Source organism: Pelophylax lessonae (genome assembly GCF_965119305.1).
Source record: "Pelophylax lessonae genome assembly, chromosome: 6".
In the NCBI taxonomy this organism is placed as follows: domain Eukaryota; kingdom Metazoa; phylum Chordata; class Amphibia; order Anura; family Ranidae; genus Pelophylax; species Pelophylax lessonae.
The window spans coordinates 268,028,797-268,048,179 of record NC_138773.1 but is presented as its reverse complement, the minus strand read 5'-3'; the positions used below and the strand labels follow the sequence as shown (position 1 = coordinate 268,048,179).

At 42.0% G+C, this 19,383-nt stretch overlaps 1 protein-coding gene across 3 annotated transcripts in view; it reads left to right on the top strand.

The window, feature by feature from the left end:
- Positions 1–4,033: 4,033 nt before the first annotated feature.
- Positions 4,034–19,383, top strand: part of TANK (TRAF family member associated NFKB activator) — a 74,090-nt gene continuing 58,740 nt past the window's right edge. For 2 of the 3 annotated variants that reach the window (XM_082261031.1, XM_082261029.1), the window contains exons 1-3: positions 4,034–4,185; positions 11,351–11,456; positions 12,528–12,661. In XM_082261031.1, the coding sequence (XP_082117157.1) occupies positions 4,087–4,185; positions 11,351–11,456; positions 12,528–12,661 (339 nt within the window). In that variant the 5' untranslated portion in view covers positions 4,034–4,086. The remainder of the gene's footprint in view (positions 4,186–11,350; positions 11,457–12,527; positions 12,662–19,383) is intronic. The other variant, XM_082261030.1, reaches the window with a different exon arrangement.

The following is a 19,383-nucleotide window of genomic DNA, read 5'->3' as shown; positions in this document are numbered from 1 at the left end:
TTTTTGAAACTATTGATGCTCCCTGCTGATACCACGGCTTGTGGAAGAGAATTCCACATCCTTACTGCTCTGACAATAAAGAACCCCTTAGGTAGTTTAAGGTTAAACTGTTTTTCTTCTAGTTTTAGTGAGTGGCCCTGTGTCATATTGTATTCCTTTCTCTGAAAAGTTTGTTCCTTATGCTAGGGTCACCAGTACGGTATTTGTACATTGATATCCTATCCCCTTTCAAGCGTCTCTTCTCCAGAGAGAATAAGTTCAATGCTTGTAGTCTTTCCTCATAGCTGATGTCCTCCATTCCCCTAATTATTTTTGTTGCCCTTCTCTGGACTCTCTCCAGTTCCAGCACATCCTTTCTGAGGACCAGTGCCCAGAACTGGACGGCATACTCCAGATGTGGCCGGACCAGAGTCTTGTAAAGTGGGAGAATAATCTTTTTATTTCTGGAGTGAATCCCCTTTCTTATGCATGCCAGTATTCTGTTGGCTTTGCTTGCAGCGGCTTGGCATTGCATGCCACTGCCAAGCCTGTTGTCGACTAGGACCCCCAGGTCCTTTTCCATCTTAGATTCACCCAGAAGTTCCCCCCCAGCGAGTAACTTGCGTTCCTGTTCTGACGCCCAGGTGCATTACCTTACATTTTTCAACATTAAACCTCATCTGCCATGTAGTTGCCCACCCCATTATTTTTTTCAGGTCTGCTTGTAAGGTTACCACGTCCTGCATAGAAGTTATTGCCCTGCTTAGCTTTATATAATCCGCAAATACCGAGATTGTGCTGGATTTATCATCCTCTAGGTCGTTTATGAATAAATTAAACAGGATTGGTCCCAGGACAGATCCTTGGGGAACCCCATTTTCCACGCCCGCCCAATCTGAGTACTCCCCATTTATCACCACCCTCTGGACTTGCCCCTGGAGCCAGTTCTCTATCCAGGTACTCACCCTGTGGTCCATACCTAATGTATCTTAGTGTCAAATGCCTTTGCAAAGTCCAGATACACCACATCCTTTATCTAGATGACAACTCACTTCATCGTAGAAGGTTAATAGATTGGTCTGGCAAGAACGATTTTTCATGAATCCATGCTGATTACTACTAATAATACTGTTATCATTACTAAAGTCTTGTATATAGTCCCTTAATACCCCCTCCAAAATCTTGCATACTACTCTAGTTACCCAGGATTTATCTGGGCCCTTTTTTAAATATTGGTACCACGTTGGCTTTTTTCCAATCAGCTGGCACCATACCCGTCTGTAGACTTACCGTAAAGATCAAGAATAACGGTCTGGCTATCACCCGACTGAGTTCTTTAAGAACCCTTGGGGGCAAGCCATCCAGTCCTGGTGATTTATGTTCAGTTTCTCTAGTTTAGTTCTAAGTCTTTCTTTTGTTAACCATGGGGGTGCTTCCTGAGGTGTATTATTTAATTTCACATTACAAGCTGGGTTAGTGTAGCCCCCCCAAATTTATGAAGACTGAAGAGAAGAAATTATTTAGCACTTTCGCCTTCTCTCTGTCTTCTGTGGCCAGATTCCCTTCGTTGTCTTTTATGGGGCCAATGTGTTCTGGTTTTGCTTTCTTACTCTTTATATACTTAAAGATTATTGGCAGGATCATTAGGTGAGCATAAAGGGAAAAAGCCTGAAAAAAAATGGATGCAGCTGCCACATCTAAGGAGGGGTAAGCTGCTATATATTAAAGAGTAACTTCACTCAACCCCTCCCTTTTTCTTTTCTTTGATTTTTCATTCACCTTCTTACCTGGTATGCTGCATTGTCCTTGATTTACATACTTGTCTGCCCAACAAATCCAGGATTGTCCAACTGTGATCTGCTGCAGCGCTGAAATACACAGGGCACTGCGCTGCCATCTTTTTCTTTGATGTCTTTGGGAACCCAGCTGTCTTCCATGGGTTCAGACTGATGGTGCCCATACTGCGCACAGCTCTGCCCTTTTCGCCCGCTCTTTATCTCTGCTCCTGCAGCCTCCTTGGATATGTGATGGGGATATCCCATTGGGCTGCAGGAGCAGGGACACATTATTCTCACATAAGGGAGAGTGGGACCAGATTAAAAATCTTATTAAAGTTAAAAATGTATGTATTGGTAGTCTTTCATTTCCAATAATTATTTTTTTTTCCAATTAAAAAAAAAACTTAAAACAGTGGGATTGACACATAAGTACAGTTGTCTCCCATACATTGGAAGAGCAAGAAATACATCATATAAAAGGGAAGAAAAAGCAAATGCAAGTCAAATTTCACAACTTCTGTTGTAGGCAGTAACCTACAAATCACTGTATGCGACTTCAAACGTTAGAGCCAGCGAGTACAAAATCTACAGGAAACAATGCAACAACAAATGGATGGGACCCTTCTGGCCCCATTCAGTATGTGTAAAAGAGACCCTGTAAACATGCCCAGAATGGGAAAATGGGGAGAATATCTCTAGATGAGGTCCCCTCCACCTCCCTGTCCCAGTTCAAATCACAGGCACTGCCTAGCCCAGGACACTACAATAGAGCAACCTCTCCAGAAAATAAAGAGAAATAGTAAAGAGGGATAAGGCAAGTAACCATCCGTTCTCTAAGATCAATAACGACAACACTAGACATTTCCTGAGAGGCAGGAGATCCAGGTATCCCAAACCTTTTCAAACAACTTCACTTTGTCATTAAGGAGCACAGGCTTTCGGAGACGGACACGGACAATAGAGATATCCGTTGGGTTTCTACATCTTGGTACCTGGGAATCTGGGGAATTGAGATTGACTATTTGCCCTGCTGAGCCCATATGATATATTGATGCACACGCTGATAAATGATACTCTTAAAGAATAATATTCCCACGTGGACTATAGACACCGTGATTCTGGGAGAGTATTTTAGTGCGTGAGCAGGTAACCTGCTATCCTGATATCAATACCTTCCAGCACGACGGAGGGCGTCAGGTCTCTTGTTGGTTCCAATTTGTGAATATAATTTTAAATACGATATTACTGCCCTTGCCACATATGGTCCCGACGCCTGCCCAGGGATATTTGGTTAACCTGCCTTTGACCCCGTTGGGTTAGGAAAAGAATGTCAGTCTTTCTGGTCTCTTTGGCCCTGAGGAAGCCTTGGTGCAAAACGCGTTGACTTACCGGGGACCACCAGACTGTATCTTGACCGAGACCACGGTTATAAACGTGGTACTTGTGTATTGGTGCTCCTACATGGAGTAATTCTTTAACAATGTTTTTACTATGTATACGTAAAGGTTTTACTATTTTTTGAATCAATAAAGATGTCTATTTTATGGAAAATTGTGCTTTATTTGTAACCATCCCTTCAACTTTGGCCTCTATAAAGTCCCTCTTTTTCTTTACCTTGATTTTTTTGTTATGTATTAGGATGATGGCCAGCTAATCACAGTACTTTCTCTCTGAGCACAGACAATTTTTCATTGATCATGATCGAAGATAGCTCAGCTTTGACCATATTGGTAGTTTTTAAGCTTGTGGTGAGGGGAAATGTTGCAGGAAGGAGAGGATACATTTTTGAATGACGGTTTACTTTAAATTGTTCTTGGATTTATATACACATAAGTTAACTTTATTTCCTCCCCTTTTTTTTTTTTTTTTAACAATTCTTTATTTACCTTTGTTTCTGGCCCTGTTGACTTTCAGATTTTTCCATTGGTTGTCATCATGGGTAATCTCTACACAATAGAGCCCCTTGTTGGTTGCTTGAACCAGTTTTCCGGGAGGTTTAAATGATTGGGCATGATGATAAATAAGGTTGACTTTTTGTTCTTGGATAAAGAAAGCTATAATATACTGCTTGATCTTATTCTTCATTCTAATTCCTGTAGGTAGAAGTATATTGTCAAACCTCCCAAGAATGACTTGATTGAGCAACACACTGAGCAGAGCAGTTGAGAAACAATTCTTTGTAATTTTCAGGTAACTATTTCGGTGATGTAATCTTGGTTTTGTACTGTGAATGTTCCTGTGATTCAGGCAGCTTTTCATTATTTTCTATCTTTTGAAGGTTGCAGTTATTATCCACACCCTTTTTAGTGATGATACAGAACTGGGAAATATGGATAAAAGCCAAGGAGATCCGCTTAACAGAGCCTACGAAGCATATCGTCAGGCATGTATGGAAAAAGAGCGCTACAAAATCGAACTACAGCAAAAGGTAAACGGTCACTGTGACTGCCAGCGACTTGAAACGTGGGCCCGACTTTCACAGTTGTCGCGCTCAGTTCTTCACGGAATGAGTTGCCTGAACGCAATGCAAAATATGATTCATTTCCAATTTGGCACGCTTACCATGTTATTGAAGAAAAAGGACTCTTGCTGTATATCCTTTTTCAGTCTTCGTTTTTCCTTTATTTTAGATTTGAATTCAGGAAAGACATTTAAAGTGACACTGTTGACTACCAAAAAATTGTGAACTGCAGGTCCCAGTACTTAGTCAGCAGTTCATGGTGCTGTTAATAAATGACAGACTTTATCAAGCCCCAGCATAGGTCTTCTATTGCATCTCACCGCAATTCTAATAACATCCACTGCTTAAACCCTGAAAAAGAGGGAGGCCTTTCCCCCCGAAACATGTTGGATGTATTTGACGCTCTTTTCTGACCTTTTAATGCTATGAACTTTATACTAGGCGCTCCCTTATTCCTACCCCAGAGTTTGTCTGCTGAGCGCTCCTTTTGTAACGTTAAGAGAAGTACATGGTCCACATACACTATACCTTCATCGTGCATATCTGTATTGGGATCTTGCTGGTAGAATATGTTATGTTTGAACAATCTTACTCCCACGTCCCTGCCCCCCCTCCCGGGGTTAGGTAGGAGCTGGCTTTGCCACTTGTTCCTGTAAGGGGGGATGGATGCAGTTGTTGCTGTCTGGATCACACCGCGGGTCTTTGAGCAGGTTTCCGGCCCCCTGGGGATTACTGACTGGGGCAGGGATGTCTTTTGGGCTCCCTGTGGTGGTTATAGGCTTGAGGGGGAGTGGCTGTTTCTTCATCCGTGGGTCTGCGCCTCAGGGGGCTGGATCGGCCCGAAAATAGAGGCTGCAGCTTGCGGCCTACTCGCGGCTGTCCAGTTACCATACCAGTGTTGGTCCCTTCAGATGCTTCCTTTTGGCTGCAAGGTTTTTTCAGGCTGCTGTTTAAAGAGAATCTTTTTTTTTTTTTTCTCTTCTTTGAGGGTGTATGTTTTTTTTCAAGGTGAGCTCCAGTTGTTCCTGGTTGAGCTCCATGTTACCTGATTGGCTAGGTTTAGCCTTTGGGGAATTACATCTTCTTGCGTTGTCTTCCCACCCTTCATGATTATACTGCTTTGGGACATCCCATTGGTCTAAAGAAGATGGAGCTGCATCTGTCCAACAATAGAGAAAACTGGATTTTTGTAAGAACTTACTGTAAAATCCTTTTCTCTGAAGTTCATCGACAGACGCAGCACCCACCCCTCTACATCTGAGTGAATGGGGACTTTTTGTCTTCTAAACACTGCTTGATACGAAACTGCAGGCTGAAGCAGAGTGTGTGGGGTTATGCCTGCAGGGACAGCGCCGTAGGCGAGGTAAAGTTTTTTTGTTTTTTTTTTCCTGCCTAGTGCCTATTCTTGATAGGAGGAGCATAACCCATTGGTCTAAAGAAGATGGAGCTGCGTCTGTCGAACTTCAGAGAAAAGGATTTTACAGTAAGTTCTTACAAAAAAATCCAGTTTTTCCAAAACTAGTTCCTGCAACTACTTTTGGTGACTTCAAGGGCGATTTCAATAGAAATCTGTGCAAGAACCCGCACAGTTGTCTTTCAAGTCACCCCTGAAGTCAGACTGAAATGCGGCTTTGAAAACTGTTGTGCAAATCACATACGATGTCTGTATACTGCGAATTCAGCCGTACAGTTTGTATAGCTGAATTTGCATTGCTTTCAGACCAAACTCACGCAGGACCCTTTTTTTGGTCCGCACCAGAATCTGATCGCATAGGTGTTTGAAATGACAGTTCGCACTGTGATATGCAAACCAATATAGGGGTGTCATTAACTTTGTATTGACACGCCCAGTGGTTCGCATATGGCAGTGTGAACTGCCTCAGAGACGGGTGTGGTGCGGGAACCCGCAGTGGATTCACAGGTTTTCCCGCATCGCACCAATGTGAACCAAACCTTATTGTCAAAGCTTAATTGAACAAGCTGAAGTTAGAAGATTGGTTACACCAGATTCTGAGTGACCCAGTTTTAGTAAATCTCCCCCTTTGTTTATTCTGCCATGTATCCTTTGGAAGATTCAAAGCTGAAATCAGATCGTGTCTGCTTGTTAAACCCCCTCTAATGTTAATGAGCAGCCTTACCTTGGGCCTATTAGCCAATGCAATTGCACCCATTCTCTAGCTTGGCGGGTGGCGGGGAGACCTGCAAGTTAAACTGAAACTGCAGCAGAGAAAGATCAAGTTTTCTCTCTGAGAGGGAGGTGTACTGTGGGGAGGAGCTGTATAATTTTCAGGACTGGATGTACAGAAATGCAAACCATTTAGCATATAAAATGGCTATTATACAGTGTGTGTATTTATATACAGTGTGTGTATATATATATATATATATATATATATATATATAATATATATATATATATATATATATATTACTGTATGTGTGTACACCCCTCAAATTTTTGTGAATATTTTATTATATCTTTTCATGTGACAACACTGAAGAAACAACACTTTGCTACAATGTAAAGTATTGAGTGTACAGCTTGTATAACAGTGTAAATTTGCTGTCCCCTCAAAATAACTCAACACACAGCCATTAATGTCTAAACCGCTGGCAACAAAACTGAGTACACCCCTAAGTGAAAGTGTCCAAATTGGGCCCAATTAGCCATTTTCCCTCCCTGGTGTCATGTGACTCGTTAGTGTTAAAAGGTCTCAGGTGTGAATGGGGAGTAGGTGTGTTAAATTTATTGTTATCGCTCTCACTCTCTCATACTGGTCGCTGGAAGTTCAACATGGCATGTCATGGCAAAAAACTCTGAGGATCTGAAAAAAAATATTGTTGCTCTACATAAAGATGGCCTAGGCTATAAGAAGATTGCCAAGACCTTGAAAGTGAGCTGCAGCAGAGTGGCCAAGACCATACAGCAGTTTAACAGGACAGGTTCCACTCAGAACAGGCCTCGCCATGGTCGACCAAAGAAGTTGAGTGCACATGCTCAGCATCAGATCCAGAGGTTGTCTTTGGGAAATAGACGTATGAGCGCTGCCAGCTGCAGAGGTTGATGGGGTGGGGGGGTCAGCCTTTCAGTGCTCAGACCATACGCCGCACACTGCACCAAATTGGCCTGCATGGCTGTTGTCCCAGAAGGAAGCCTCTTCTAAAGATGATGCACAAGAAAGCCCGCAAACAATTTGCTGAAGACAAGCAAACTAAGAAAATGGATTACTGGAACCATGTCTTGTGGTCTGATGAGACCAAGATAAACTTATTTGGTTCAGATGGTGTCAAGCGTGTGTGGCGGCAACCAGGTGAGGAGTACAAAGAGAAGTGTGTCTTGCCTACAGTCAAGCCTGGTGTTGGGAGTGTCATGGTCTGGGGCTGCATGAGTGCTGCCAGCACTGGGTAGCTACAGTTCATTGAGGGAACCATGAATGCCAACATGCACTGTGACATACTGAAGCAGAACATGATCCCCTCCCTTCAGAGACTGGGCCGCAGGGCAGTATTCCAACATAACGTCCTCAAACACACCACCAAGACCGACCACTGCCTTGCTAAAGAAGCTGAGGGTAAAGGTGATAGACTGGCCAAGCATGTCTCCAGACCTAAACCCTATTGAGCATCTGTGGGGCATCCTCAAGGAAGGTGGAGGAGTGAAAGGTCTCTAGCATCCACCAGCTATATGATATCGTCATGGAGGAGTGGAAGAGGACTCCGGTGGCAACCTGTGAAGCTCTGGTGAAACCATGTCCAAGAGAGTTAAGGTAGTGCTGGAAAATAATGGTGGCCACACAAAATATTGACAATTTGGGCCAATTTGGACATTTCCACTTAGGGGTGTACTCACTTTTGTTGCCAGCGGTTTAGACATTAATGGCTTTGTTGAGTTATTTTGAGGAGACAGCAAATGTACACTGTTATACAAGCTGTACACTCACTACTTTACATTGTAGCAAAGTGTCATTTCTTCAGTGTTGTCACATAAAAAGATAAAATATTTACAAAAATGTTGGGGGTTTACTCACTTTTGTGGGATACTGTATGTATGTATGTATGTATGTGTGTGTGTATGTATATATATATTATTATATAATCTTTATAGCGGTTTCACTGGATTTCAGCTTTATTATCCTAAATAAAATTATCTTTTTGGTACCAGGGGTGAATCCAGATGCCTATAACCTAGTAGCCTTGCTTTTGTTGTTTTCTATGTGTATTGACACCTGCTAAAAAATTGTCTCCCTGTCTCACAAGTTTATAATTTTCAGTATAATTATTTTTTTATTATATGTTAATCCCATTTTTTATGTCATCACTTAAAAGCTACTGGGTGTAATGGAAATCTGGCTTGCGTAATGAGAAATAGTACAGCATGTCCTGACATTGCTCTAAAACAAGCATTAGGCAGGCATTGTGATGCTTCACTGAAGTGAGGCCAGATAATTAATAGCTACGTCTCTTCTAAGTAATTTTATAGCATAAAATGCTGTTTTAATGTCTGTGAAAAATGAAAAAATTATCCCGGACAGCAAGTGGTTAATCTTCCTTTTAACCCTCTCACCGCCCTGTATTTTAACCATTGCCTCCCTTATCCTGCACATTACCCATCCTCATCCTCCTGCTGTATGTGACCTGTAAGTTGTCTGCTTCTCTAACTCCTCCTCACTTTGTGTATGATCTGTACATTAATGATGTGCTGTATGTGGTGCACAATTATCAAGCTTTACGTTTTAACCAACTCAGTGACGGCACATTTCTTCATTTCAAAAAAATTGTGGCAAACATTTCAAAAAGGGGTCATTTTGTGCTGTCACAGCAATTTTATTTTTTATATTTTATAACAAAGTGAGGGAACTTTTTTTTTTTTTTTGTTAATATAGGAAAATAGAAAAAAAAAACTCAGTGGCTATTAAATGCCACCAACAGAAAGCTATATCTGTCCCAAAAGCGTGATATAAAATGAATTTGTGTATGGTGTTGCATGTTTGAGTAAATACAATCACAGTACTGAAAACTGATAAAATGGCCCAGTAATGAAGGGGGAATCTATAGACTGACACTAAAGGGGTTCATGTATGTTGTTTTTGCTCACAGCAAACATACAGAGAGAGAGTGTCACAGTGCCATTTGTGGATCTGCAGCTATCATAGTCACAGGACTAGGAGCATCCACAGCTGTGCACTCCTAGGTCTTAACTGGGACTATAATAAAAGTTTTCACAGCATGGGAAAATATACCTGGGAATGCTTGTATACAACATTGTGTGTGTCTGGAGGTTTTTATTTTACGGGTTTGCAAAGCGTGCAAAATGCTTTGTTGTATTAAGAGAGGCATGGACTTCAGAGAGAGATATTATTTTGTCCCTGTACTAATCATTAGTAAGACCTCATCTGGAATATGCAGTTCAGTTTTGGGCCCTGGTTCTCAAAAAGGATATTGGGGAACTGGAGAAAGTGCAGAGAAGAGCAACCAAACTGATAAGAGGCATGGAGGAGCTCAGCTATGATGAAAGATTAGAGGACCTGAATTTTTTCTCTCTTGAGAAGAGGAGATAAGGGGGATATGATCAACATTTATAAATACATAAGGGGTCCATATAGTGAACTTGGTGTTGAGTTATTCACTTTAAGGTCATCACAGAGGACAAGGGGGCACTCTTTACATCTGGAGAAAAAGAGATTTTGTCTCCAAATACGGAAAGGTTTCTTCACAGTAGGAGCTGTGAATATGTGGGATAGAATCCCTCCAGAGGTGTTTCTGGCTTGCTCAGTAGATTGCTTAAGCCTGGGTTCACACTGGTGCGAACACCAACATTGCATGTGATTCACACCACATTGCTGTGCAGATCACATGCAATGTCTGTGCGATGCTAATTCAGCCATACAGTTTATATAGCTGAATTTGCATCGCATTCTGACTAAAATGGTACAGGACCTTTTTTTTGGTTTGCACTGGAATCGAATCGCATGGGTGTTCCCACTCATATGATGCAATTGGCACTGTGATCTGCAAACCGATCTGGGGGTGTCATTAACTTTACATTGACACCCGCAGCGGTACTCAGATGTCAGTGTGAACCATCTGTGATTCAAGTGCGATGCGGGAACCCACACAGGATTCGCAGGGTTTCCCGCACCACACCAGTGTGATCCCAGCATTAGAATAGACCTGGATTATTTCCTTATTGTACATAATATAACTGGATACTAACATTTACAGGTAAAGTTGATCCAGGGAATATCTGATTTGCCTCTTGGGGGATCAGAAAGGAATTTTTTCCCCTGCTGAAGCAAATTGGATCATGCTTTTGATGGGGGTTGTTTTTTGCCCTCCTTTGGATCAACTATTGGTATGGGATTGTGTATATGGGATTGTAAAATAATTTTTTCCTCTATTTTATTGGTTAATTTAGATGGACTTGTGTATTTTTTTTTAATCGGACTAACTATGTAACTGTCTTGACACCATTTTTTATGAGGACAGAAAAGAGCCATGAGTGTACAAATCACAGCAACCAGTAAAATCTGGAAAATTGGGCGGTGCCAAAAGCAATGATAACGGTTCTAAGAACAAAGAAAAAATGCTGTCAATGATGTAATGTATAATCTTACAGATGTAGGCGGGAGTGAGGGGCGGGGACCAGGGTTTTGTGCGTAAGGGCTCTTTCACACGGGCGTTCTGATCAGATCCACCTGTCAGTTTTTTAGGCGGATCTGATCGGATGCCCCATTCAGCCCTATGGAGCAGCGGATGTCAGCGGTGACATGTCCGCTGACACCCGCTGCTATCCGCATCCGATCCTGTCCGTGAAATCCAGACGGATGGAAACCGTATTTTCCATCCGCCCTGGGGATCGGATCAGATGGGATCGGATGAGAGCGGACAGGCGGTCCGCTCTCATCCGATTCCCCATAGAGAGCAGCGGGGGCTGTGACACCTCCCTCTCCGCACTGCAAGTGGAGATGGAGCTGTCATCCGCCGGCTCAGCAGGGATCGCGGATCGATCCCCGCTGAGCAGCACGGATCCGCCTACGGAGGCGGACCATGTGAAAGAGCCCTAATAAAAGAAAAATATAATGCATGTTTTTGATTAGTGCATCTATTTCACCTATTTTTATTTCCTTTCTAGAAAGACATTTATGAACAACAAACACGAGAGCACAAGAAACAGATAGAAGACCTAAGAAAGCATGTTGATCAGTTGAAATCACAACTCCCAGCATTGCCTCCAACAGGTAGGTCTTCCCAGGCACTAAAAAATGGAATTGACTAAAATTTTTACAGTATATTTCCACCTTTGCAGCCAAATTTGAAAAAAAAAAAACACACTATATATATATATATATATATATATATATATATATATATATATATATATATATATATATATATATAGTGTGTGTTTTTTTTTCTCAAATAAAAACCGTTAAAGAAAAACGAAAAAAAACCCATATTATATATATATATATATATATATATATATATATATATATATATATATATATATATATGTGTTTTCTTTTTGTTTTGTTTTTACTGTTTTATTTATTCAAGACAGGCATGGATGTTTGATGAAGGAGGGGGGGGGGAGGGTGTATGGACATATAACAGCTGTACATCTGTTATGTGCCCATCCCCCCCTCAGCTGTAAGGCTTGTCATACATGATTTGGTTATTTTTATCCGGAAAATTATAATTAATATTATTATATAGGATTTATATAGTGCCAACTGGTTTGTGCAACACTTTACAGTATAGAAGGGGACAGTGCAACTACAACACAGTTGAATAGAGAAGAAATGGGAGGGCCCTGCTCATAGAGCTTCCAATGTAAATGGAGGGGGAGGTGGTACAAACGGTAATAGCTGCAGGGAAGGATCTGATGGAGATAACTCAAGAAAATTACTTGATTCCTCCATCCACACACTTGATGTGGATAGGTGAATCCCTCCTACTGTGCTATTGCATTCTGGTAGTGGGGAGACTTCCCCGCTATCAGAATACACTAATCCGTCGGTGGCACTGATCAACAGAAAACTTTCTGGCTGTACACAAGTTGTTCGATTTGGCCCCATACATTGATCAAAATTTAGCCGGTCCCTGCTGAATTGGCTGAATTTTGATTCTTGTATGGCCGGCTTTAATCTCCGAAATGGATTGAAATGCAAAACCTCAGAGCGATGACAGCTGCAAGTGTAAACCAGCTGTTGCAGGAATATAATTTATAAAATGAAATGCCTGTATAATCTTATGGGAAGATTGTTGAAATGAATGATCTGGACACGTTTGATTCTGTCTTTCTTTAGCTGTTCACAATGCACCACAGTCACCTAAACTAGAGAATAAAGATGGTTGGAAAAATGACAGCACTCCTAATGTGCCTCTGGAACAGCTTCAACAACAGCTAAAAGTGACAATGCTACGAGAAAAGCATTACAAGGTAACATAATACTGACTACAATGTACGTTATTTAAAGAGGCACCCTGCCCCCATTCTGGGTCATTGTAAAGAATGATCCAAGCCACTGATATTCTCCTTGCTAGGTCTTCTCCGCCATTCCATTCTCTACAGCCAGCATATTGGATACTAGGGGAAGGGTGATATAACTTGCAGCAATTGACTGCTAGACCGGAGCACTGTCACAAAAGTGGAGCTCATAATATGCAAAAGCATTGGACTGAGAAAGCGGTAATAAACCCAAAACCAAAAATGTAATGTACGGTATAGCAGCTTACCATTTATTAGATGTGGAAACTGCATTTGTTTCACCTGGTGATCTGGGCAGTAACACACCTCCTGTAGAGAATGCCTTCACTCTGCATGAAGGAGTATAGGGGGCACATTTGGGCAACAGTATTTTCAGTCTGGTGGGGATGTGAGTGTTGTATGTACTAACAGATTTAGAGTCGGTTCACACTATGGCGACACGACTTCAGGGCGACTTGAACAAGTCGCCGTGCACCGCGACTTCGGCGCGGCTTGCACTGACTTCACATAATGGAAGTCAATGCAAGCCGCTGCGACTTCGGCCAAAAGTAGTGCAGGAACCTTTTTCTAAGTCGGAGCGACTTGAGTCGCTTCTATTAGAACGGTTCCCATTGCACAGAATGGAGCACGACTTGTCAGACCAAGTTGCCTGACAAGTCGGAGTAGTGTGAACCGGCACTTAAAGTGATCTTAGTTTCTTTTTTATTTTTTTTTGCAAAATAACAAACATGTCATACATTCCTGCACAGAGCAGCCCTGATGTTCCACTTCTCAGGTCCCTCGCAAGAGCTCCTGCCGAGTGCCCCCAGAGCAAGTAGCTTGCTATGGGGGCATCCGAGCAGGCTTGCTTCCAAGCTACCGCTCTGCATGTCCTTTTCACATACACACAGTCGTGTCTAGGCCACGCCCCTTCTCACTCCTCATTGGCTCAGTAGCTATGATTGACAGTAGCAGGAGCCAGTGACTCCCACTGCTGTCTCAGCCAATGAGTAGGTAGGGTCCCCAGGGTGCCGAGGCACTCATGCACATGGCTTTACCGAGAGGGGACTCTGGTAAGTATTAGGCAGGGCTGGGGGGGCTGCTGCACAGAAAAGGTTTTTTACCTTCATGCAATCAATGCATGAAGGTAAAAAACTGTGATCCCTTTAGAACCATTTTAGGTATACTAACACATTGAAGCCAAACTTCAGCTAATGTTTTATAAGCAGTTACAGCAAAAGTTTTTTTCCTTTTGGGATAAAAGTTTGACATAAAAGATAACCATTGTAAGCAGTGTTAAATGGTTTGTCTCATCTCTGTAACTGATATACAGATGCATCTCAAAAATTAAAATATCAGCAAAAAGTTAATTTCAGAAATTCTATTCAAAAAGTTAAACTCCTATATTATTTAGATCCCATTACACACAGAGTGATATATTCCAAGCATTTTTTTTTTAGTTTTGAGGATTATGGCTTACAGCTAGTAAAAACCCAAAATTCAGTATCTTAGAAAATTAGAATATTGTGAAAAGGTTCAATATTGTAGACTCGTGGTATCACACTCTAATCCGCTGATTAACTCAAAACACCTGTAAAGGTTTCCTAAGCCTTTAAATGGTGTCTCAGTCTGGTTCAGTGGGTTACACAATCATGGGGAAGACTGCTGACTTGACAGTTGTCCAGAAGACAGTCATTGACACCCTCCACAAGGAGGGTAAGTCACAAAATGTCATTGCTACAGAAGCTGGCTAATAACAGAGTGCTCTATCCAAGCATATTAATGGAAAGTTAAGTGGAAGGAAAAAGTGCAGTAGAAAAAGGTGCACAAGCAAAAGGATTAACCGCAGTCTTGAGAGGATTGTGAAGCAAAGGCCATTCAAGAATTTGGGGGATATACACAAGGAGTGGACTACGGCTGGTGTCAGTGCTTAAGAGCCACCACATACAGACGTATCCAGAACATGGGCTACAACTGTCGCATTCCTTGTGTCAAGCCACTCCTGAATCAGAGACGTCAGAAGCGTCTTACCTGGGCTAAAAAGTAAAAGGACTGGACTGTTGCTCAGTGGTCCAAAGTCCTCTTTTCGGATAAACATAAGTTTTGCATTGCATTTGGAAATCCAGGTCCCAGAGTCTGGAGGAAGAGCAGAGAGGCACAGAATCCAAGTTGCATGAAGTCCAGTGTGAAGTTTCCACAGTCAGTAATGATTTGGGGAGCCACGTCATCTACTGGTGTTGGTCGACTGTGTTTTATCCTGCAGCTGCGGCACCACCTTCCTTTCCACCCTTACCTTGTCTCAGCAGTCTGCAGCAGAGAGGAGAACAGAACTCCTCCACCATATCCTGCATTTCTCCTTGCAGCCACAGAGAGACTTGTATTGCCCTCCATCCCTTCTCAGCAGTCTACAGCAGAGAAGAAGGCAGAACTCTTCCTACAGATCCGGCGCCTCTTTGTGCAGCACCCCGTTGTCTCCACCTCCCCTGACCTCAGCATTCAGCAGACTCCGGCAACGGACTCCAGCCCTCCTCTGGTCCTCCTCCAGACCCTGCACTTTCTGCTTCCCAGGTTTGCAGTAGCACAAGGTAAAGGAGTGTGGGGGGACTCTTGACTTCTGATGGTAGGGGGGTTCTTGACATCTGATGTAAAGAAGAGTGGGATGCTCTGGAAATATAGTCCTACTGATACAACCGGCCCTTTGAGGGCAACCATGATGCTCACGGCCTGTGATGAAATTGAATCGACACCCCTGCTGTATATGGACATATTTTTCAGTAAGCCAACATTTCCGTATTAAAAAATCCTTTTGTATTGGTCTTATGTAATAATCTAATTTTCTGAGATACTGAATTCTGGCTTCTTACTAGCTGTAAGCCATAATCCTCAAAATTAAAAGAAAGAAATGCTTAAAATATACCATTATGTGTTTAATAAATCTTTATAATCTGAGTTTCACTTTTTGAAGTGAATTACTGAAATAAATAGACTTTTTGATGATATTCAAATTTTTTGAGATGCATCTGTATTTGCAGGAAAGCTTATTCTTTAAAAAGCAACAGACATAGTGGTCAGATCACCAGATAGAAATAGAAGAAAGAAAACCTAAAACAATGAATGCAGGCATCGCATCTAAAAATTGGTAACCTGCAATATATTAACTGTCTGCTTTGGGTTGAATACTGCTTTACTTATCAGTGGGTCATTGGGGGGGGGGGCCTGCGAAAGGACACTGTCGCTTTCCCCTGAATAGGCAAGGGGACATTCTCTTTATTACACTGCTGGAAAGTTCTGCATTCAAAACCAGGTGTCATGTGGAAATAATTTGTTTTATTGGGTAAACTTTGCTTTAAAGTTGCACTAAACTCTGGTTTAAAAAAAAATTAAAACTATTTTAAGTATGTATGCTTAACTCAAAAAGTCCCTTCCATTGTTCTCTGCCTCCGTGATCTGACTTCCTGTTAGAGGGTAGTTACATTCATTCTCCATGGTCCCACTGTATGTAGGAACATCATCTCCCTCTCTTGCTTGCTCCCAACGGATTAGTGACTATGTATTATGAACTATGAGATTTGTAGCGTGCATACTACGTACGTGACTGCAACTAACTTTCTAAACAACGGGAAGAGAGGGGGTGAAGAAGAGGTACATACTGCTAAGGCCTCATGCACACTGGACATTTTTATAGCTGCTGTTTTTGGTTTCAGGCATTTTTTTCTGTGGTTAGCATGTTATCGGATTTGTCCATACACACAGGCTGTTATCAACATTTTTTGGCAAGGGCGTTTTCTGGCTGGAAAAAACCCCAGAACTAGTGGGTTTGAGGCTGGGTTCACACTAATGCGGTGCAGGAACCACAGCGATTCCTGTGTGGGTTCCCGCACCGCATCAGAATAGCAGGCAGTGTGAACTATGGAATTGGATGGAATCGGATCACATGGGTCTGAGCACCCATGTGATCTGATTCCAGTGCGGACAAACAAAAGGATCCTGCACATTTGCACTGGTATGGGGTCCAGTGCAAATTGAGCCATACATAATTTATGGCTCAATTTGCACTGGACTGAATTCTTACCATTGCGATTCCTGTACAAATGACATGCAGTGTGGTAGACTGCATTAGTGTTAACCTAGCCTGAGAGGAGTTTTTCAGCTGTAAAAATGCTCTAACTAAAAAAAAGCAAAAAAATACAGAAAAACACAGCTACTAAGCATTAATGAGCATTTTTTGTGCCATAAGCATTTGTGGGAGTATAGTCTTAATAAAAAAAAAAAAAAAAAAAAAAAAGCAAAAGCTGAAAAACGATACTGCAAAAACACTGTAAAACATTCTACAGCTTTCTACAGCTAACATTACTGGCGTTTTTAAAATGTCCAGTGTGCATGAGGCCTAGTAAGCAAGCGATGTGGAGCAATCTGTTCTTAAGTTTACAACAGAAGGAATTTTTGCTTTCAGGACCTCAGCTCACTCTGCTCCCAATAGCTATTTAAAACTCAGCAGCCCAGATCCCTTCTCCCAGAAGTGACTTGGTAGACTTCCAGCCTTCTAATCTCTCCTGTATACTCAGGGCAGGAGATCAGAGTGGGGGTAGCAGAGTGAATTGAGCTGCTGTGAAATTTTAGGTTGAATTGCACCACAGTGCCTGCAGCTACAGATGTCAGTTAGGGCTCGTTTTAACTCTTGTTTACTGTTTATTAAGATAACAGAAATACTTGAATGCGCATTACATGACCACAGGTTCACATTACATTTCACCCTTCTTTCTTTGTGGTCACCAATAGACAGAGTTAAGTGACATTCTTCCAGCTTGTACACAAGCAGCAATACAATTTTCTAAGGGGGACAACCTCTCTCACGTTTTTATTGTGGTTTGTGTCCGACTCTTTTAACTCTTCCCCACCTAACACCTCTAAAAATTTTGTGGATGAAGTTGAGCTTTAAACCCGCTGACTTGCAGTTTGGGATGTAAATTAAATATGTGTAAGCAAGGGGTTTGGCATTACCTGACCTTCATAATTATTATCTGGCAGGTCAGATGGTCTTTGCTCTCAGTTGGCTTGTGGGAGAGGATAGTGATAACTGCCACCATGTAGAAGTCGTTCTAGTGGGGGTCTGAAGGTTTAAAATGTTTGATTCACATGGGGCCTCAGGCTCTGTATACTATTACTGGCTCAATGAAAATCTTAATGAAGGCATGAAGGCAAGCCCAAAAACTCCTACACCCTACGGGAGCTAAAGGTTCACCCTACTCCCCACTGTAGCTTAACCCTCGTTTTTTACATTCTATGGCCTTGCCAGATCCATCTCTTTGGGCCACCAGGGGGATAAAAAAGATTGCACACATTTTTGTCCGATTAAATTAAAGGGTTTAATTTGCTCTTCCAAATAGCTACAATTACATCACACCTTTATGTCAGTTTGGCTTCCTCACTCTCAGCCCTTCTCACTAGAAAGGTTAATTATGAGCAGTTTCCTTGGTAAATCACTGGTCTAAAGTATAAAAAGAACTGTTTGTGGCCAGACTTCCTTCAATTGAGCGTTTTCAGGGAGAAATGGGTGGTTGATGTCCCTGATTTAAGAGTGGATGACTTGGACAATATGTGGGATTATCCATTTCAGCATCTGGTGTCTGCCAGGAATCGTCTGATCTGTTAAAAATTTCTTTACAGCATCTATTTCATGCCTGTTAAGACTGGCCCTACATTATACATTTGTCCAATTGTCCAATTTTCCTTTAGATTTACCAAAAACCATAATATATGAAGTCTAACCTAAACATTTTCAATTTGTATGCAATCAGGCATGCCCTTGCACTACATAGCTGAAGGTAAATCTAAAGGAAATTGAATAATAAAATTGTATAAATGTATGGCCAGCTTTAGTTAGCCAGAATTGATCAGTCCCCTACGGCAGAGTGCTGGTGGTGTACTTTTTTCCCCCAGCTGATTTTTCTCATGTCTTTTGGAACTGTCCATTGATCCAACAATTTTGGATAGAGGTCACCCAAACATTTGCGAAGGTCATAGCTATTCCATTCTTATCTATCTCAGTCTGTCTACTGGGCTTAGTGGAGGGGATTGCCACAACAGTGGGGCACAGAACCCTCCTAAGCATATTGCTGTTTTATGCTCGTAAGCAGTCCTGTTACATTGGAAAAAACGAGCTTCTACACTATAGTTTTGGAAGGGATTTGTGAATACTGCCTTATCCTACAAGCAATCTTTGTGTTGTAGGAGCGCTAAAACGTATGCGCATGTATTTCGATGGGAGAGGTGGTTTGTGGTCCTAGGGCCTGGTCACCAGCAACTGTGGGGTCTTGCTGGTCCCCCAGAGGGGTTAGTTGAAGTTTTGAAAGTACTGATAAAGGGGGATTGCTGAGCCCCTGAAATGCGTTGGCTGTTCCAAAATAAAAATCTTTTAACAGTAGGAACAAGCTGGTGTGGCGCTCCCATTGTTTCAAAACATTATCATCCTACAAGGCCGTGAAAGGGTTTAGAGTTGTTGGACTTATACATCTGACACCACCAATGTTTAATCCCACTTTTGTCCCCGTCTGTCTGTATGAAGGATTGGTTTGCTCCAACATGTGAGCCTTGGACATAGGTGGTGTCATCTGAATATCCCTGAGACTGAGGACTATATATCTCTGACTTTCCTTCCATGCTTTTACATTGCCATGGGTTGTTATTGATATACA